The 22,299-nt window shown below is 33.9% G+C and overlaps 1 protein-coding gene across 1 annotated transcript; it reads left to right on the plus strand.

Moving 5' to 3' along the window:
• Positions 1 to 1,987: 1,987 nt before the first annotated feature.
• LOC145614120 (uncharacterized) lies at positions 1,988 to 12,280 on the plus strand. Its single transcript, XM_081669120.1, has 9 exons — positions 1,988 to 2,165; positions 2,336 to 2,362; positions 3,994 to 4,073; positions 4,615 to 4,687; positions 4,913 to 4,970; positions 8,184 to 8,235; positions 8,324 to 8,348; positions 8,434 to 8,525; positions 11,844 to 12,280. The coding sequence occupies exons 1-9, from the start codon at positions 2,070 to 2,072 to the stop codon at positions 11,899 to 11,901; spliced, it is 561 nt and encodes a 186-aa protein (XP_081525246.1). The 5' UTR covers positions 1,988 to 2,069; the 3' UTR covers positions 11,902 to 12,280.
• The last annotated feature ends 10,019 nt before the right edge of the window (positions 12,281 to 22,299 follow it).

Below are 22,299 nucleotides of genomic sequence, written 5' to 3' on the forward strand. Positions count from 1 at the left end.
CGTAATTCTATCAGTAAATATGGGCTCATATTTAATGAAAAATTATTTTATTTACAATTTTGTCATTTTGTTTATTAAGGTGATAGACTTGTATTTTCTCCCATTTAAATCGCGCTTTGAAATGAATTATGATATCAATACTTATTTAAAACAGTACTAAATGTAACTCTTTTCGATGAAATGAAGTTATGGAGTATGTATAATTTATTAATTGATTTACTTGTTTTTTTTTTTTCCTAAAATCTATTCATTCAAGACATAACCATGTGTTTTTTTTTTGTTTAGAAAAAAAATATATTTGTGGGTACAAGGCATGATTATGATTATGGGTGGTTGCATTTGTAACATTTGAGTATCATCAAGTTGATTGATCTCATATAATGTGGTTAAATATACAGAGTATGGGCCTTGGGGGTTTCTTTGAAATTAAGATTTTTGGTGTAATATTATTATAGGTTAAAACTCCGACCCAAATCCTAAATCAATAGGTTCATTAGTGGAGTTTGATCTCACATGTCACAAGTTCACAACATTATAGTTATGAAATGCAAAAAAAAAAAAAAATAATAAAAAAAAAAAAAAAAATAAATAAATAAATAAATGCAAAAATCTTTTCATTAGATCTAATCTTTACATTGTAGGTATTTAATTGAGTCAAAGTTTAGTTGCTAAAACCTATACTACATGATGAATTATTATATTATACATGTACATATAATGTTTGGTCTTTTCTAATGGTATTTTAAGAAATTCAAACAAATCATGATTGGAAAATTCAATCCTTCTTATAAAAGGCATTTCACACTACTTATTTCTTTTTTTTTCTTTCTTTATTTATTATATATATATATATATATATATATATATATATATATATATATATATATATATATATATATATATAGTCAAATAGGGTACTAGGGTAATGATATAAACGAAATTCCTACGTTGTCTAAATGTTGATATTATTTTCTATCTTAGAATTGATTAATACATATACTAGTATATTTTTAAATTTATTCATCTCGTAAGAAATTGGAGTTTTGAGAAATATATATACATGTGAGCAACTCATAAAGATTACATATAAAAGATTAATATATGGTACTAAGTTATATACAGAAGTCTATAGATATGCTTTAATGGTTTATGGTGGAAAGTTCAATTTCTAATTTTTGAGTGAAAAGTAAAATATTGAAGCAATAATTTTTACCCCACCAAAATGTACATTCTTCAACCTCGAAAAGTAGTTTGATTACTAAGACTTGGTTATAGAGATAGCTTTCTTAAACTTTGAAAGGATGTGTGAATCCTTGTTGAATATGTAAATGGATAAAATTTTATTGAAATTTGGAAGTTCATTTTAAAGCATTATTAATCATTATTAACACAAATTTTCTCAATTGAAATATTTGAATCTCAACTGCAACAATAACAAATTAATACTCATAACATTCAACATATGCTTTCACAAGTTACAACCAAGTTTGAATAATTGACATTGTCAAACTTACATACGTGCCAATGTATTAGTTTGATATTGGACATATATGATTAATACGAAGAGTAAAGAATATGAAAAAAGTTTATAGCTAACAATATACTCCGTATATCATGATAATTTTTTTATTTTTAACACGTGGTATGTTACAAAGAAAATCATAGTCAAACGTGTTAATTATTTGAATAATTTTGATATAGTCATACTCCGTGGTATAATTCTAATTGTCCAAAGTGTTAAAAACCATACCGATGTAGTTGGATTCAATTTAGGGCCTGTTCTCTTACGTTGAAATTCAGTCCAGTCCAGTTCAGTTCCTAATTTCCTTCTCTTATAAAATATTCATTTTAGTTCAGTTCAGTTCAGTTCAGCTTAGTTCAGTCAATGAGAATAGGCCCTTAGTCGGAGCTAGTTGTGGACCAATAGACGCCCTATGAGACTCAACTCTAATTTTGGAGCTTTTTGCCGTTCAACAACTTCCAAAATTCCAATTCACTACATACAAGTCTAGACTCGTGAGTCTTCCAACAATATAGCTAGTGCTATAACATCTGAAGCTTACACAACAATGGCGGCATCCTGGTTATGGCTTGCCGCATTCTTCACCATCCTAACCTTCGCTGCTTCTATCGACGACAAATGCGCTGCTTGCCATGCTGTTGCGGTCTCTCTCTCTCTCTCATTCATCTCTTTCAATTCATAGTGTTGTAGATCTGCAATTTTGCATTTCATTATTTGCCTCAATCTGTGACATTTGCCTTACTTTTTTTTATTCAATATGACAAATTCAAACGTTTCATTGTTTTCTCAATTTCGGTTTTTTCAATCTTGCAGGAAGAGCTGGAGCATGGCCTTGCTAATGTAAGCATTTGCGAAATCACTCTTTTGTATTTCTTGTTTATTCATCCCATAATTCATCCTTTCTTACTTTTGTGATCTTTATTTGTGGTTGCAAAAGATTATGTTTTCAATTTTATTTCATTATTCATCTCTGGTTTTATGTGAATTCAATTCTATATAATCTCATTAGGCCATTACTCATGTTGCAAAATTATATGAAGCTTGATATAATCGAACTATGGCTGTTTTGATTGGCATTATAATATATTATGTTGGATGTGTCTTATGAGAGGAGAGGAAGTTTGAGTTGTCGGCCTTGTCTTATCCCATACCCTATAAGATTCCGTAAATCGTTTTGATGAATTCGAGAAGTATGTGCTGCAAGTGGTGGCTATCATAATTGATTGGTGTTTTGTAGCTTCATTTTTGAAATATTGTCATAGATGTATGTTTCTTATGGACAAAAGAAACAGATGTAGCTTCCTTTACGATATTATCTGAAGATTAGAGAATATGGGATACCCGTACTGCAGCTGTCTAACTTGTAATTTAGAGTGAGCAAGCTATCTATATGCTTAGAAGCTTTTGCAGCTTCCTATAAGAAAGTCATGAATGTTTGTTGTCATTTGTCAATTAATGAAACTGGCCATGGCATGGTCTTGGCGAGGTTAGGAGTATTAGGAAATTAGGTAAATTATTCATGCTTAGGATCCTAGCATCTACAATCCGTGCAAAAATACTCTGCTGAAGTTATAAGGCACATACGGTTTCCAAGCACAAACATTCCTCTAAACTGGACAAGAAATTTTGATAGAGATTATCCAGATTATATATTATGCATATTGTCTGTGTTAAATGCTTGGACTATGTTTAGGCTTGCACTTTACACCTGTACCATTTTTATGACTACACATGATATGATATAGCATGCCCTTATTATTGGAAACCATATGATTCCATGAACTTTATCAGATTACAAGATCTCCGGAGCATATATATGAGATATAGGGTGCAAAGAATGAAAGAAGCAAGTTGGCCATCCATATCCTCAGTTGTGGTAACTCAATTTTTAGCATAACAGTACACCATAATTCACGTGCAACCTATATTCCTATCAATGCACTTCTTCCTTGCATCAAAGTTTGACAACAGAATATGCTTTTTTTTTTTTTTTTTTTTTTTTTTTTTTTTTTTTTTTTAATTAAACCTAAAATTGGGTAATTGCAGAACCATTGTTATCCCCTTTCACCTCTACCACTTGATTATTTGACTTCAAGTCTTCAGATGGAATGGTATGCACGTACGGAATTTTTTGTAGTTAATTATTAGTTCTCTCCAGCCAATCTCCTGGATTTCTTCCTTGTCATTTTTTGGTGATCAAAATTCAAAACACTTCAGATGTATTTACATATATTTCCAGTTGCAAAAAAATAAAAAATTTGTGTATTGTGACTTTTGAGGTTTACAAAGTATTAAATGTGTTAAATTGATTGATTGTTGAGAGTTCACCATTCAACATCATATTAATACAAGCTTCATTGCTTGTCATGGCACTTTTATATCTTGGAAGTATTGCTTTGTATAATGTAAATTAAAATAAATATTCACCTTTATGAAACTTAATGTTTTTTTTTTAAAAAAATATGATTCAGGAGAAACCAAGGAATCATTTGGATTTGAGAAATCGTTTGGATTCAAAGGGACAGCGTAGAGGAAAAGTGATTGATTACAGGTATTATCCCACAGACTCTTTGCCAAACTAACCCTTGTACTTTAAAATTTTATCTTCAAGCTTGTGCTACAAACTGAGTTTGGATTTGGTTAAGGTTTCATCAGGATAATTGCTAAATGTATGTATTGTTTATTGAACATATCATCTATCTTAAGTACTTTCATGAGGCTATGTATATTAATTAAAAAAATCTGCCTCTGTTCTCTTTTAATTGCAACACAGAGGAGATGCACGGTATCTTAGGGAAAGAGAGAGATAAATTGAGATAAAACGATACCCCCATGCGATGAGGAGAGTGTTGAAATATACCCATTGTCGAGCCATAAGTAGTTAAACTACATGAACAATCTAGATTGAGTTTGGTATTAAATAGGCCTCTTTTCCAGGGTTTGAAATTTGGGATTAAAGTTTCTTTCCATTAATGGACCATGCTTATGCTCACAGCCATTGACTCTTTTCTTTCCATTAATGGACCATGCTTATGCTCACAGCCATTAAGTGATGTCTAACTGCATGATCTATATTTTGCAATTTCTTCTAGAGTAAGCGAGCTAAGAGTAGTTGAACTACTGGATGGCCTTTGTGAAAAGATGCAGGATTACACTCTTCAAAAGGTGAGTCTTGGATTGGCTTTGAAATCTTTCCTTTCTGCTTTCAACAAATCCATCCACAATGCGATTTGTGTACTCAGCTCCGTTAAGCAATCAATGTTATTGTTATTTTTCTTCACTTTCAAAGTTTCCAGTCATACTTATATGTTATCTTGAGGATGATTTTGCTTGGCGTGGTGAACAATGAGACTTGGGCTAATTGCAAATTATTACTTTTGTTCGATGCAGGTTGATTCCAAAAGACAAGAGTGGATCAAAGTTAACAACTGGGAGAAACTCACAGTTAGTATGTATCAGTACTTGCTAGCTTAGTGTCATTTCATCCTTTTCTCTCCCTCTACTCTATTATATGTATCACTATAGGATTTTTTTTTTTCAATCAACCATACATTAAACAAACCAAGATTAAAGACAGGAAGGTACCTACGAGATAGAAACCAACTCAACTCAACTCAAACATCAAAAGACTAAATTTTCATAGGATGGAAATGTTACAACATTGCAAACCACTCTCCGTCAACCCTTGTAGTTTTAATGGAGAATGATAGCTCTAATTCTATTAATGACCAAATTATAATACATCTTTAGCTGTCCTTTCTTCCTTAGTAGCACCAAAATCCCAGAAAGCCTTATTTTTAGATCTCCAAACCATTTAAACAATAGCAGCTATGGCATACAGCATCACTTTCTTGGCATTCTAATACCTTGATATATTTCCAAATTCTTTAAAGCATAAGCTTCAAGTCAGATCCTCTGTAACTCACTTGCAGCCAATCATTCACAGCAGTTGAACATTGCTGACTATGTATGCAGTCACACATGAAGTGTATGCTTAGGGACATTAAGCTTGTTCCAAACCTGAACATGCCAGTTAACTCTTTGCACTTGAAGTTTAAGCCAATAGCATCTACTTTAAAGTTTTAATAATGCACCCCCTAGGATAAGTAAGCCGTAACTTGCCTAGTAACTTGGTGCAAATTTTTGTTGGAACATATATATAGATAAATGTGCTTATGATTCATATATGAGATTTATATTTTACCAGGAGTTGAGAAGGATTAGTATAATAATTATAGTATTAATGAAAAGAGAATTACGCAAAATGTGGCATCAAAAGGCAAAATCAATTGATTTGTGATTTGTCCGGTTAGGCGAGCACAAGTTAGGATTTTGTCTATCGTCTTAGTTTTACTGAGATTATGTGCGCCCCCGGTATGACTGGGCGGGGTGTTGACAGCTTTTAACAAGTTTTTCCATGATATGTTGCGTGCCCGACCGGGCAATATTCAAATTTGACAATTATCAGTGATTTTTGAATGGTTTTCTTTGTGAACATATATGTTTGTTGGTTATCAACTGCTCTTCACTTATGCTCTTTAAAATAAAGAGTTTATGTGACATATATGATGGATGATTACGAGAAAAATAATTTTGGGGCTTCCTTTTTTTTAGAGAGAAATTCTTTTAGAGTATTTTCCATTGGTTTAACAAAGACTTGTATGCAAACTTCTTGTTGATTGATTTTGATAAACAACCTAAATCAATTGTCTCTTTTTTGTATCCCAATAGGTTTATCATGATGTCCCCATTGTTTTGTAGAGGGTTGATAATAATCTATTAGGAAAGCGGCTATGTTACATGCCTAGAATATATATCCGGACCCTCTTATTCTTTATCCTCCTATTTCTTCTAACTTTCTCTTTATGATCTTACAACTTTTTTCCAATATCAACTGGCATCAAAGGGAGCACGATAATTCCTTCTATTGAAATTATTTAAAGATAACATGCTTACTCATTTGACCTATAGATTATCAAGTTACCTGCAACATATTACACATATATACCCAATTCCCTAAGCACCTAGATCATACACCCCCCAACCAAAATAAAAAATAAAAAATAAAAACGCGTGAAGTTACAAATAAATTCTTAAGCAACTAGGATAATAGACTTTACCACTCCAAAGGAATTGCCTGCAGACCGCCACCACTTTAGTTTGCACACAATTAGGTAGAGTGGACACTGAAGGCCAATAAAATATGTGCCTTGAACCTCACATTCTAATTCTAGAGATTAGTTCTCCGGAAAGATATCACAATCAGCAACATGAAGCTGCTTAGAGGATATAGAGATAACCAAAAGGTAGAGAACCCAGAGTCTCCAAATATATCAACAACCCTATTGATCATCTCATGAGATATATTAGAACAATGTTAGGCTTGGAGTTAATATAAGCACAGAGACCGGAAGCATGAAAGGAGGAAGCAATGGTTCTAAGCATCCACCAAATAGACTAAAGCCTCCATGAAAGAACATTGAAGGTTTATAAGCAAAGTGCAAATGGCTCAAATTTAGACCTTCAGATCTCTCTATAATGAAAAGAAAAATTAAAATTTTCCACCAACATATCGAAGCAGCCTAAACAAAATTTCATAGCAATGACAATGAACAAGGGAGAAAGAGGGCCCCCTTACCTTATATTAAGCCACAATTTCTAGAGAAGAATTCTTACGGAGATGGTATATGGAATGGAAAGAGAAGTTACAATGGTTATAATCCAAGTGAATTTGGGTAGGCATCTATCTTCTAAGAAATCCCATTTCATAGGATCATAGGTTTTTCCTAGACATTTTGAACCTAAATGTCACTAAAAGGTCCCATAGCAAAAGAGGCTAAATGCATCCCAAAGAAAAACGAGTTGAAGGACCCAACCCCTTTTTGATGTGAGGAAACCCTGCATTGAATGACTTTAAAAAAGACAATGTTGAGCATCCATGCAGTTAATAGTATCTTATCTCTATCTAAGCAATGATAGTTGGTAGTTGACCCCCAACTAGGACAAAGGTTTTGGTAATTGGTATGAAAGCTCCATTCCTTAACCTTTGTCTCCAAGAGTCCCAACTACCACTACGCCACTGGAATGAACAACAATCAACTTCCTTATCTCTGCATTCTTGTTGTGGCTATTATGAGTTATGACACCATACTTTCCAACCTTTTCATCTACCCATTGAGTGAAGGGGGATGAGCTACCCCCCCCCCCCCCTTTTTTTTCTCATTATCAACATTTTTAACAACAGTTGAATAAAAAAATAGTATCAGGATCTCTCTCAAGGACGGAGCATCAAAAGCTTTTACAAGAGGAACAAACAAAAAAAATAGCAGCAGTTTTCATGTTTTGTCACAAAGGGAAAAGAGAGCGATACAGGGCAAGAATTTTGGCAATGTTTTTCACATTAGCGGACCTGTCTTCTCTGTTTGGCTGTGTTTTTTTAAACCCGGGGGGGGGGGGGGGGGGAGGGGTTGTGTGGGCTTATGCCAAATTACCATATTAGGTAAACATAAATAAAAATAGTTTGTGGACCTATACATGTATCCTCATCCCTCAATGGTGTGTGCCTCTGTAGATGTCAACTAAACCTGCATATCTCAGTATATGTCCTATATGGTCTCTAAACTACTTTTAATGAAACCGGATTTTTAATGTGTGCTTTTAGGCAAGCAAGAAGCCCGAGCACATTCTAAAGATATATCATCCTACTGTGGAAGGTTAGTTCCGGTGACACAAACATTTTTACCTATTTTCTGTTGGATTAAGGAAATTGATTTCTAATTTCTGTATATTATAATGGAGTAGGTTGCTGGAGCAAACTGAAGATGAGGCAAGTTTCTGGTTCACTTCTTTCTGAATCCACTCATGTGGAATATCTGTACATTGATCATTCTGACTTTTCATTGGTGTTGCAGTTGGCAGAGTTGATAAAAAATGGGTCTGTTGAACTTGGAGCTGTGGGCAAGGTGCTATGCGAGGATCTTAGCAACCACTGCAGAAAGACTAGGTAATTATGAACTTATTGCTATCGTCACCTGGATATATCTTGTACCATTAGTAAATACTCCCTTCGTCCCATTTTAAGTGCCTGTTTTTTCCTTTCTAGTGTCCCAAACTTGAGTGTCTATTTCTATTTTTGTTTTATGGACAATTACCTACATTCCTCCACTTTATACCTTTTAGCATACTAAAATTTCGTAAATACCCTTCAAAGTTGGTGCCCACATGTACTTCACTCATGCTTTTTCATTATTTTCTCCACTAGAAAACAAAATGTAGTAAATTTTATATTATTTCCATGTTCTTCACACATGTTTTTTATACTTCCTTCATTTGCATTAAAATTGTGAAATATGAGAAACAGGCACTGAAAAATGGGACGGAGGTAGTAAAATTTATTTTTGGTAAGAATGTCAAAAAGAGTGCTGATAAGTGTACTGCTATAGTGGTAGGATGTCCTAGTCCTGGTTCTAGGAAAACTTGGAGTGTAGTCCCTACTTATTTAACAGCCAACAAACTCAAGCCAGGCTGCCCAGCTTCATCCATTCATGTTAAATAACTTTGGAGTTTTCTGGAAGTGAAGCTGAGTGCATTAGATTTTAAAAAGTACTAGTGTGGTGCAGATGTTCTTAGATAAGATTTGAGAATGAGTGTCTAGCCGTTTGAAATGAAAAAAAACATTGAATTTTAATCACAGAACAGCAACAATAACAACAAATAATATCTAAGCTGCAAGCTGTGTTCTAGTCTTCTAGTGGTCAAAATTCCAGCAGGTTTACTCTTATAGTCTTATTCATAAAGATATTAGTACCTTATCCTGCATATTATTCAATCTATTCAAGCATCAGCTGAAGATCTCTAGCAAGGCTACCCAGCTTCAAATTTCACACACTTTTGACTTTTCAAAATTAAGGTCAAATACATTGTAGAAGATATTCCTACCATTTAGTCATTTAAGAATGGGTGTTTTAGTTATCAGATTAGAATCTGCTGTAAAATATTAAAACAATGATGCCGGAGATAACAGCAGCAAGCCAGCTACCACAAGGATTAATCCCCTTAGCAGCCTTTTGGAGTGGTTTATATTTGGGCAATTGTTCCCATGCACTTTTCTGTGATACATTAATAATTTTATCCCTCCAATATCTGAAACATTATAGCAGCATGTGTGTGAAGTAGTTTTGTAGCAATTCCACAATTTATAAGCAAGTGAATGAGAAACATTTGTATTAGCCTGGACGGGTAACTAATAAGGTTCTTCCTGCTTGGAGATAGGTTCTGTATCTCGTTTGATTGTTGAATACACCCTAGTGATGCACATTCTAGCTATTTGCAACTCTGTGCAGATAGAGCTGAATAAATATGACCCTGGAGAGTGGAGATTGACTATAATTTTAAGAATTTGGTGACTACCAGAAGCATAATGGAGTCACTAGGGCTCTTTGTAGTCTACAATTTATACACTGATGGACTTTTGTAACATGTCCATTGAAGATCCCTACAAGTAGCTATGAATGGGTTGTGGTACTATGCAGGATTCACTTAGACTTCGATGACCATGTCTATACAATTACACTAAACTCATTTGGGATTTTCCCTGTGTTTTTTCGTCACTTATGTCAATTATGATTTTGAATTTTGAAAATTCACTGGCATTTCCTTCTTACTGGAACTCTGGACTAGCCTAGCTGCCAAGGCCCAAATTGCTTCATTTTAGAATAGACAAAACCTTAATAATGGCAATCAAAAGCTTCATAGCTAGAGATGTGACTATGTGAGGGGTTAGGATAATCCAGGTGGTGGTTGTTATAAATAGACAAGTAAAAACGGAAGAGGGAGAAGATTTGATAGGCTTGTTTGGACCGTCTACTATTGGTTATGTAAAGTATCGATGTAATTTTGAAACATATCTGGAAAAGAAGAATCCTAAGGTTATGGTTGACAATAATGATATTGCGTGTTCATCCGGAGTGGAACTGAATGGAAAATACAAATGTGATAATTGGAAATGGTAACTCCCCCCCTCCCAAAAAAAAAAAAAAAACACCCCACCCTTTTCGGTCTTTCTTATTCCTCTTCCTTGATCACTTCCCTCATCGTCTAGGGATATCCCAGCTCCACAACCCATCATCACCCTATTCTCAACTTCTCTGTGTCATCCTATTCCTACTCGCTATGAATCTACATTTTATCACCCAGAAGGCAGGCACCTTCCCTTCCAGTTCCCCATGTTTTACCTCATTCCTGTCACTGATATGCCTCTCTCTTGGTGTGTCCATAGCCAGTCTTGCTCACATCATCATTGCTGAAGACTGGAATGGCCTATTCTAGGCATTTGGTGGTTCAATTTTATCTCCTTGCCAATAACTATGTGCCTCATAGAGTCATATGTTATAGTGAACCACTAGAATTCCAGATATAAGCCACTGTGCTACATCAACACATTGCATGAGAAAACAGTGAGGCCTAAGAAGGGTGAGGAAAGAATGGCAAGGGTAGCAATGGTGGCTATACAGTAAAACAAAAATGCTGTGTGGTTGTTTAGGAAGGTTGCAGGGTAATTGACACCGAAGGTGAGGAAGGGAGAGAACAGCAACGATGATGACTGGTGTGCAACAGAATCTCGCTATCTTCTTTTTGAAGCTAATTGTTAAATCAAATCACTACACTACACTACATCCTGTCTGAGGGTTCTTGGCGGTGCATTGCAAATGGCTATTTGATTTTTCGCCTCACACATTTCTTACTTAAAGAGAACAAATTGCTCTTTATCCTTGAATTGATTATCTTAGATGAATATTGATTACCCTTTTTTTTTCTATTAGTTATTTCTTGTTAACTAATTTTTCTTTCCATTATAGTCAACAACTTTATTTAGTTAACTTAGGCCCCGTTCTTTAGAGTTGCTTTGCTCTGCTCTGCCCTGCTCTGCTCTGCTTAAAAATAGTACTTAAAAATAGTTGCTTCAATCTGCTCTGCTCTGCTCTGCTCTGCCCTGCTTCAATCTGCTCTGCTCTGCCCAAAAACTCAAAAGAACAGGGCCTTATTGTGTTTGTCATGATGCTTATTGAACTTTTGGACCAAGTCTTCTGTCCGTTTCCCAATTTATGTTTAATTTAATATATGAAGTTTAGAAGTAAATTAAATTTGTATGAACTTATTGGAACATATTCGAACTTAGTGGCCCTATGATGAATTTACCTGAACTTACCTATATTTCACTTTTATCTGTAAAATGATCTTGGTAACCCTCATCTAAATTTGCTGGAACTGTGCTTTTATTACATCTTCCTGAAACCTTTTTAATCTCTCCTGTTTTGTGCAGTGGCTCAAAAAAGGAAGCTGAAAGTGACGATGATGATGATATAGAAGATGAACTTTGAAGCCTTCGATCTCCAAGCTTCTACAGCACAGTTTTTAATCTTGTGTCACATTACTACTCTGATACAATCCAAAAGTTTGTGAACGATGAGCTATATTCAAGAGTTCCATCACATCAATAGGGCTAGATAGTGGTACAAATAGTGTCATCCTTGTGCTTTTCTCCAGTCCCCAAAGAAAAAGTTTAATACAAGTTTTGTATCACAAGGATTCTTAGAAACATTATCCTCTAATGAGAAGAGAAACCTTCAAGCGATGTCTGTACTGTCACAGTCGTACACCGTAATGTTAACTGTCTTTCAGATCATTTCACTGTGAATTGCAGAATCAAATACCTGTATTTTTCTCTCCATAGATCTTCAGCAGAAATCATTTTGAGTACTTGACTGGTAACTAGAGTGAAAGTTCGTTTTATGGTTTTGAATTACCTGGGTCAACATCCAGCCGTTAACTTTGCTGTTATTTACTTATTTGCCTCAAAAGATCATAAATTGCATATTTACTTATTTGCCATTAATTGCCACTTCTTTTGAACTGTTAAAAATAATATGAGGACATTTATACCCTAATGGGGCGTTTGGTTGGAGGGATGAGATTAAATGGGATAAGGTGAAATTAATAGATAAATAAGGATAAAAATAGTGTATTCCATTATTTGGTATAGGTTGGGATTAGATTGGAATATTAATAAAAATACAAATTACCCTTACTAACCATTTCTTCACTCTCTTCTATGTCTTTCATTAAGGATTGAAATGTTTTTTACCCATTAAATTTAATCCCCATCTCTTATACGAGAAAATACAAGTTTCTCAACATGAGAAACATTGTATGTTTATCAAAAGGGCATTTTCGTATTTTTGTTCAAATTAGCAAGGTTAGTTGTGTCATTTCAACAAATTGATAACCCACAAACACACTTACGCTCTCTCTCCTCAACAATGGAAGTTGAGAATTTTTCAACAATAGATGACTGAAAAGTCGAGGAATTTTTTAACAAAGGAGGGAAAACTCACAAAATCGACAAAAACCTACCATTTGGGGTTAATTATGCCCTAACTTTATACATATTTCTTAGGGGTTTTCGTTAGATTCGGCGGCGAAGCCGCCAGAGATGGTGGTGTTGGGGTGGGGATGGGGTTTGTGATGGTGTTAGTGGTGTTTGTTATGGTGTTGGATTTTGTCAGCCATTGATGATGGAAAGGTTGAAGAAGATGAGAAAGGTTGAAGAAGGAGAAAGAAGATGGTGAGTCAGCCACAAAAAAACAATAAAATATTGGTAACTTTGCAAATATTTACCAATTTTGCCATCTTGAGAAACATCAATGTTTCTCAATTGAGAAACTAGGTCAAGCCCCTCTGATACCACCCCCTTAGTTGTATTAATTTGGAGTGATAACTCCCCTATTTTTTTTTAATCCCCCTCCTAACCCCCTCATAATTCTCATCCCTCTTAACAAACAAAAGGCTCGTTAAATCCCTCCTCTTTTATCCTATCCCCCTCTTTTATCCCACTAAACAAACATTATCTAATAATATTTATTTATGTATTTTTCCTCATTAATATGTCAACAACCAAATTTGTGATTTAAGGTAAAACCGAAAGATCTTCCCGAATAATGTGAGTGATGCTGAGGTCGACGATGAGGTGTGGCGGGCTGTTTGGAACACGAAAATTAAGGCATTTTGTTTGGAGTGCCGTGAAGGGGAATATGGCAGTGAAAGATCGACTAAGGTATCGTCACATTACAACTGACGCTACCTGCCAAATATGTGCAGTGGTGTGAATGAGACAATTTATCACACTCTATTTGAGTGTGTTGTTGCAAAGGAAATTTGGCATTACAGTGAGTACAAAACCAACTTGGAAATATGATGCAGAAGTGGTTAGTTCTATGGCCGCACTGCTTGGAGAGGGAGGAATTTAATCATGTTTCAAGGTGAGAATCCGAATAGTGTGCTGCTGGCAGCCGCGGTTAAGAATACTCACTCTACTTCTCCGGAGGTAGCTGAAGCAATGGCGGTTCCATACGCTTTACAGGTATCAACAAGGCTTGGGTTTGATCGAATTGAAGTGGAAAGTGATGCTCTCAATGCGGTGAAGATCCCAAGCTGTGGAATGACTCCTATTCACCTAGTTTATGATAATATTAGAAATGATAGCATGTGCTTTAATTTTTCTTCTTTTGCTCATGTTAAAAGATCATGTAATATGGTGGCTCACCTAGTGCTGAGGTGGGAAACCGGAGGTAACTCTGAGCTTGTTCGCTGTAGTCCGTTCCCCTCAATGTATTATTGCTTTGGCGGAGTTGGATCTTACTTAATAATATCATTGGCTATTGTTTCTTTCAAAAAAAAAACGGACACTTAATTATAAGACGGTAATTCACAACTTGGAAGCTAATGGCTTAATGTTTGACGACAAATGGCCTACTTGCTTTGCCACTACCTTATGATGGCAATGGAGTACATTTATGGAGATGGAGGAACTCTACAACTTTTGGCAGAGGTATTGACATTCCTACCTATACAGGGGATTTTATTAGAAGCTAAGTAGAATACATCTGGATGATCACTATATGCAGGGATAAAGCGAAGAGAAATCGACAGTATTGAACACTGAAGGGCACCCCTGGCCTAGCAGGTGGTGGAGGCCTTCTGCAAGATAGCAGTGGTGTGTTTCTAGGAGGTTTTGCCGTCAATTTTGGAGTTTGTATAGCTTACAAAGCTGAGTTGCTAGCAATCGAGTTGGGATTCGAGCTAGCCATGAGAAAGATTGAAAGTCAGCAAGCTTGAGCTACAATTGGACAATCAAGCATGTATTATTGAAGCTTTGAAGAATCCAGCAATCCAAGGAGGAGAGTGTGTTCGTTTGCTATTAAATTTGTCTAGTTGGTCAGTCCGAGTTGTTCATTGTTATCATGAGGGAAGTAACATAGCTGATAAGTTAGCTAATTTAGGGGTCATCCAAAGGAAGAAGGTGGTATTTTTCGATGTTGCACCACTGGAAGTCTCTTCCCTTCTCCATGAGGATATCGTAGGAGTGGTCTTGCCACGCTTAGTTGTTTGATTTGTTTTTTTTATTGTACGGGTTTTCCCTCTTTCGAAAAAAAAAACACTCTAGTCTATAAAAATTTTGACTTCTGGCCTCTCTACATTGACTCCTCATTCATTAATTGCGGGGTGATGGAAGAAAGAAATATGAATAATGGTGGTCTTAAATATGATTATTGCAAGAAGCAAATATTGATAACTCGTGTAGCAACTAGTGGTCCGAGTCAGGGGCGGATTACAGAAGGGGCGTACATTAGGAAAAAAAATTATCAACATAAATGAACATGTAAAAGTCCAATAAACTACTTACAAAGTATGACTGAATTCTTTTTAATTTTACCTAGAAACCCAATTCCAATCCCTTTAAAAGTCTAACGTTTTTCCTCTTTACAACTACTCTCACAAATCACAATTATATACAGTACTATATTTGTCCACTTAATCAAATTTTCTCACAGATCATTGACTTAATATGACGAAAACAATCTTTCAATTATGCTAAAAATTATTGCCCCCCCAAAAGAAAATTTTTCAAGATCCGCCACTAGTCCGGGACTCCGGTGGTTCATCACTTTGGTTCGCATAGCAACAACATACTCATAAGTCATAATGCCCTGTAGCAATGATTGTATAGTTAAAAAGGAAATAAATGGGATGCAAAAGAGTTTGCAGCACAATAATTCACTTTAATATACATGTAAAGTTATGACTGGCAAACACACGTAAACTGGCCTCGAGGGTTGTGACGAGGAAGGCCCCTCCGGTGTCGAAGTCAGTACAATGTTTCTAGAGAGAGAAAGCTATGCAAGAGAATTAAGTGCTTAAGGCTTAATGTGAATGAATGTAGAGTGAGGAGAGTGAAGGTTTTTATACTTTACCCAATAGATAAATGAGCCTCAAATCAAATGAGCTTGCCACAATGACTGGACCTTTGACTGACTTTGCACTTGAATGGAGAGTTAAACCTTGCTTTGGGAGTTTGTAATTAACTCATTTATGGACTGACCCAATTGAAGTTAATTGGACCCAAACACTACCAATAGCCAAATACTCGTAAAACACAACCTTGGCAACAAAAGGTGCAAAGAAAGCATAATATGCAATTGTTAGCAGGAAATACACTGTTATAGGCAATCATTGATTTAACAAAGATCTACAAAACTTTGGGAACATAACAGATCTTCTTGTCTCAGGCATTGAAGTCCACAAGAAAAACCAATTATTGATTTCTCCTAAGTAATTTACTCAGTGAAATGGCTTAGGTAAGCAAACAATGTAAAAATTTGAGGGATCAAATTAACACATGAACACATCATCAATATCATGACTTCCTTATATTCCCAATAGCACACTACCACTGCCCAACAAACTATTTTAATGCTTCTTCTCCACACCCAACATAAGACATTTGTAACAAATCATCATCAAAGACATTTGTGAACTGCCACACCTCACACTGTTAAATCATCATCAAAGACATTTGTGAACTGCCACACCTCACACTGTTACTAAGCTTTATTTTCCCCTGACATCACCAAATCCCTAATCCCACCCTTGTATATTCTCAGTCTCAGATCTGTCAGCAAATAACAGAAAATTCGGCCATCACTATTGAAATGCTCACAGCTCACGAAAATATTGAAATAGATCAAAACCATGGAGGCACACATAAAAGTGTTTACAAAATTGTTTCGGAACAAAATCCATAGAAACCATAAGTGTTTACAAAGAGCGAGCATTCATATCAAGCAAAACTAAGATAATCACAAAACCATGAGTTTCGGAAAAACATAGGAATTTCATCACAGCTCTAGAGTCTAGACAAGCTTAAAGTAGAAGGTAATTGAGCCTAAATGACTGGCAAACACATGAAAATCATCATGCTTCGGGTTGAATTTCATGAGTGGTAGAGAGTTGTCATCTAGAGCTTGGGCAGTCCAGCAAAGGGTAGACAATGTCATACCACCATCAGATGCATCCAAATTGACAGCATATTTCAGGACTTGTTCTTTGAACAAGGGCAGATCTATGTTCAATGAAGTGGGGTTAATTGACACACTTATTTTGTAAAAAAATTCTTGTTACAAATATTTGAATAATAAGATATAGGAAATTTTGTTAGAAAAAACCATTTATAACAACTATTTTGTTGGGAAAAACCTTATAAAAAATTTTTGGCAAGGAGAAACCAGATGGTAAAATATTTTTGTTGAAGACAACCAAATATCTCTAGTCACTCCATTAATCACTAATTTACCCTTAATTATTCTAATTAGTCATAACTTTCACTAATTATTTAATAATTAGATTGATTTATATATTAAAAAAAAAAAACCAAAAACCACCCTTACCACCACCAGTCAACCACCCATTCCTTCTCCCCCTCCCATGGCAGCACCCCTCCTCCCGGCCTCCCCCATCCCAAACCAGGAAACCCTCACCCCCTCCAAACCGACCCCCTCCCTTTCCCCTTTACTCTCGCCGCCAACCACACCCTCCTCCAGAACCCAATTCACTATTTTTCTAATTACTCTTTCTCTTTATGTCTCTCCTCTTCTTCCCCAATTCCCCATTTTCTCTCTCCTCTTCTTCCCCAATTCAACATTGTTCAACTGTTGAAGCTATTGTCACGATTATGTTCATCTCATTTTCTCTCTCCTTCAATTCTTCCTATATTCCTTCCGTTATCGCATTCGGCGACACTTTTTCAGCAGATTTTCTCTCTCCTCGAGTTGGAGTTGGGGTAATTTCTGGGTTATGGTTATGGAAGAAGGTGGTATTGGTGGGTGGTTTTTCGGATGAGGGTGGTCGGCGAGGGTAAAGGGTAAAGGGGAGAGGGAGGGGGTCAGTTCGGCAGAGGTGAGGGATTTCAGTCGACGGTTAGGGATGGTGGAGGCTGGGAGGGAGGGGTTGCTGGCTTGCTTCCATGGGAGGGGAGAAGGTGGGGGTGGTTGAGTGGTGGTGGTGAGGGTGGTTTTTGATTTAATTTATAAATCAATTTAATATTAATTAGTTAGTGAAAGTTATGACTAATTAGAAGAATTAAGGGTAAATTAGTGATTAATTTCGTGATTAGAGATCTTTGGTTGTCTTCAACAAAAATATTTTACAATCTGGTTTCTCCTTGCCAAAAAATTTCTAAAAGGTTTTTTCTAACAAAATAGTTGTTATAAATGATTTTTTCTGACAAAATTTCCTAAGATATAATAAGTTATTTAATATAGAATTATATAATATGAGAAGAGTGATATAAATTTATGATAAATCTATTAATAGCCATAATCATAATTGTATGTGTCAATAATATATACGTAGTTTCATGTAATTTGTTATTTTATAATTAACTATAATACAATTTATTTAATTTTGACTTAATTTTAACCCACTTATGTAAAATGTTATTGTTATACCCCGTATTTTCATACGTATTTTCCTAATTGATTAAGGATTATTTTATAAAAAGGGTATTTTAGTAAATTTATTATTTGGAGCCAAAATAATATTTGAATTTTGGCGCCAAAAGCATTTTGAAAACTAATCATTATTTTTGATAAGATTTATTATCCATTTATCTTATTTTAAAAACCGGATTATTTACATATTTCGGATATTTTAATTTATGAAAAATAATATTTTATAAATTAATTATTATGGCCGAAAATTCCCATTTATTTAGCTAGGAAATTTGGATTTTCTATGTATAGAAAATATGATTTTCTTAGTTAATTATTGGTGAATAATTGGTATTTTAATTAATTAATTATTTATTTAATTATTCTATACTATTTACACAATTATTTTTATTCCTTAAACCGAGCAAAATCTTCCTAAATACTAGTAAGGGAATCTCCTATTTTCCTTAATTCTAATTCTCCATCTTTTTAGTATCCAATCATCATATTCTCTTGCCTTTTGTTCCTCTTGATTATTCCCCAAGTAATTCTAATTTCCTTATTATTTTTCATGACATACATACCTTCCATATTCAAGTATACACAATCACCTTAATATCCAAACTTTCCTTAATTCTTTATTCACTTCTCCAAGTTATCTCTTAAACCCTAATTACCATAATTCTTCCTACATTTTCCTACCATAATTCATGCTCATACTAGCCTATAAATACCCCTTCATACCTCTCACATTCTTCACACCAATTCTCTTCTTTTCTTCTCCTCAATTTTACACAAATCATCCCGTTCATCTTTGAAGCCAATTTTCGGGCACTTATGGTCAGTTTTTGGGGTAGTGACATTTCACAGAAGATTGTTCCTCTCAAAAAATCCTTGAGGTTAGGCTCAAGAATCACCCAATTCGGAGTTATATCAAAGGAATTATAGCCTCTGCAAGTTCTGCCTATTATTTCCTACGAAATTTCAATTCTTCTCTTTTCCTTGGTTTCTTATCTTTTCTTCTTCTCTTCTTTTATTCAATTATTGTTATTATTATTATGGGAGATTAATATAAAATTATTATGAGTATTTTTAATTATATAAAATCATATTTTAATGATGTTTATGAGAAATTAATTAAAAGGTTCATGTACATATAGTTGGGGGTTTTTAATTATTTGTTAACCTTATATTGATTAAGGTTATATATTTATTTGTAGGGTGTGTTCGATCAAGATTCTTGAGGTTCTTTTGGTGTGTATAGCTAAGCAAGGATCAAGGTACGTTAGGTGGCTAGATACCTTTGAAAGTGATTGGTTTGAATAACATGTTTTATATGATTTGATTGGTGATTGAATTAAATTGATTTGAATTGTAATTTTGAAATAAATCATGTTTGGAGGTATTGATAAAAGTATTTTAAATGATTGATTTTTAAATCATGTTTTGAATGGTTTGATCGAATTACTTATCATGTTTAAAGGAATTGATTTGAAAAGTTTATTGAATTAAATAAAAGGTTTTCAAGGAAGAGTTATTGATTTTGAAAAGTATTAATATGAGATTTTATTCTCAAGTATTTATTTAAAAGGTTTTGATTTTGAAAGCATGTGGAAGGAGTTTGAATTATATTGGAATTATTGGATATTAAAAGGATTTATTATTGAACCATTGAAATCTTATTATTAATGCTTTATAAGCATGTTGGTAATCCCACTATGCGGATTTGGTTTATTGATAAGACTATGGACTTTGTATGACCTAGTCTTTCCTCAAGAATAACCTTGTAATATAAGGAGACTAGCTTGGGGGGTGTGCACACTTGGGTGAGGAATTGGTTTATCAATTATTTTGAATGTTGAATCATTGGAATTGGTTTTGAATCATGAGTTTTGGACTTATTGGATTATTTATTGGAATTGGTTTTAAAAGCATGTTTGCAAATAAATTGAGTTTACATTATCTTGTACTTATCGTACATAGCATATTTTGCTAATCCGTATTTTCCTATTTGTTGTGGTTCGCCCTGTTTAAGTGTTGACTATTTTCAGGTGGAGTCATGAATGAGCATATGGGAGTCCCGGGATTTGCTTCACCTAGTTTAGGAATGTTGGTCTTGTGTTTATTTAGAGTACTCATAACAATGTTATTATTTTCATAAGTATTAATTAAAGAAAGTTGAGTTTCTGCTGCAAAGTATTGGTTTTATTTAGTAAGTTTGAGTAGCCTTGCGTAATCACGCGGCGGTAACACGCCCAAGTCTATCTCTACGGTATAATTATACGTATTATACTAGTATTTCCGTAGAGGGAGATTTGGGGGTGTTACAGTTATATTCGTCACTGTCTTCAAACCTCCAGAATCTCCTCGTCACCGGAAATTGTGCCTCTGGAAGGTTAACTTCGTCAACACCATCATGTTGAATCAGGTGCATTAAAAGTACCTGAAACTATAAAATCAATCAAACATATTAATCTGGAAAAATCAACTCTTAACAAGCTCAATTAGTCAATTTCTCTCATTACCTCATCGTCGTCAATCACATTGTGATTCCAAAATCGAGAGAAATCAGTGATGAATGGAGTAGGGTGAATTGTGTAATGTGTATCCTTTTATATTATAACATGTACTACGTATGTTAAATGTTTCCTTTTATATTATAACATATACTAAGTATGTTAAAGGGATGGAGGGAAATGATGTAGGGATGGGTAGAGTGACTCACTTTTGAAACAATATTTTTGGGGAATTTTTATTTTTTGAAACACAGTTTTGAGTGATTTAGGATATGTTCTCTTTAATTTATTTCAGTTATTTATTACTTATTCCTTAATAATTTGAGATCAGTTATTTTAATTATCATTTTTTTTAGAAATCGATAATTTTTACTTAGGCCTCGTTCTTTAGAGCTGCTCTGCTCTACTTTGCTTTGCTCTGCTCTGCTGAGACCTGCTCTAAAGAAATCTGCTATGCTCTGCTCTATTTTCAAATAATAATTAATAACAACAATATTAATAATTAATATTCAATAATAATAATAATTAATATTGTATTGATGATAATAATTTATTAATTGAATAATTATAATAATTATTAATATTAAAATTAATTTTAATAATTATTAATATTAATAATAATTAATATTTATTAATCATAATAACAATTAATGATAATAATTATCAATAATAATATATAATAATTCAAACTATTAATAATTAATATTTAATAATATTATTAATTAATAATTTCTAATAATTATAACAATTCTTTCAAAATAAATAAATAATAATAATAACAATTAATAGCAATTTCTTTTATAAATATTTGATATTAGAATCACAATGTATAGAAACATTTTATGTGGGTATTGATGGTTAGTTCATTGAGTTGAATTTTTTTCAAATCTTTCCATACAATTTAGGAGTCAAAAAAAAAAAAAAAAAAAAAAAAAAAAAAAAAAAAAAAAAGAGGTTAATTATTTTTTTTTTTTTGTTTTGACAAGAAAGAGGTTGTTTTCAAGTAGTACTTTGTATATCATTATTATTTTTAGTGTTAAAAATATATGATTAAGACAAATTTATAAGTAAAATCATTATTTCTCATTTAATCATTTTATTTTTAAATTTTTGTGAAATAAATATAAATAAACCATTGTCTTTTTTCTTTCTACTATTAACTTATGTTAAATATGGTACACATATATTTATGTTTTCACTCGCCTAAATCAATGCTATTAATAATAATGTTGAAATCTGCTCTGCTCGGCTCGGCTCTGCTTTGCTCTGCTATTCTGAAATCTGCTCTGCTCTGCTGAAATTTAATCTGCTGACCCCTGCTCTGCTCTACCCAGAAGCTCAAAAGAACAGGGCCTTATTGCTAAATATTGTAATTGTGTATTACAAAAAATTATGAAAATTACACATTTGAAAAGCTCATAATGAAACAAATTTAACA

Source organism: Chenopodium album, chromosome 25 (assembly GCF_948465745.1).
Source record: "Chenopodium album chromosome 25, dcCheAlbu1.1, whole genome shotgun sequence".
Classification (NCBI taxonomy): domain Eukaryota; kingdom Viridiplantae; phylum Streptophyta; class Magnoliopsida; order Caryophyllales; family Amaranthaceae; genus Chenopodium; species Chenopodium album.

Excerpts from the sequence above, each read along its gene's own strand:
- LOC145614120 (XM_081669120.1), top strand. The coding sequence starts at position 2,070 with ATGGCGGCATCCTGGTTATGGCTTGCCGCATTCTTCACCATCCTAACC. Across the intron at positions 2,363-3,993 it reads TGGAGCATGGCCTTGCTAAT|GAGAAACCAAGGAATCATTT; the intron begins GTAAGCATTTGC and ends AATATGATTCAG. Across the intron at positions 4,074-4,614 it reads GGAAAAGTGATTGATTACAG|AGTAAGCGAGCTAAGAGTAG; the intron begins GTATTATCCCAC and ends AATTTCTTCTAG.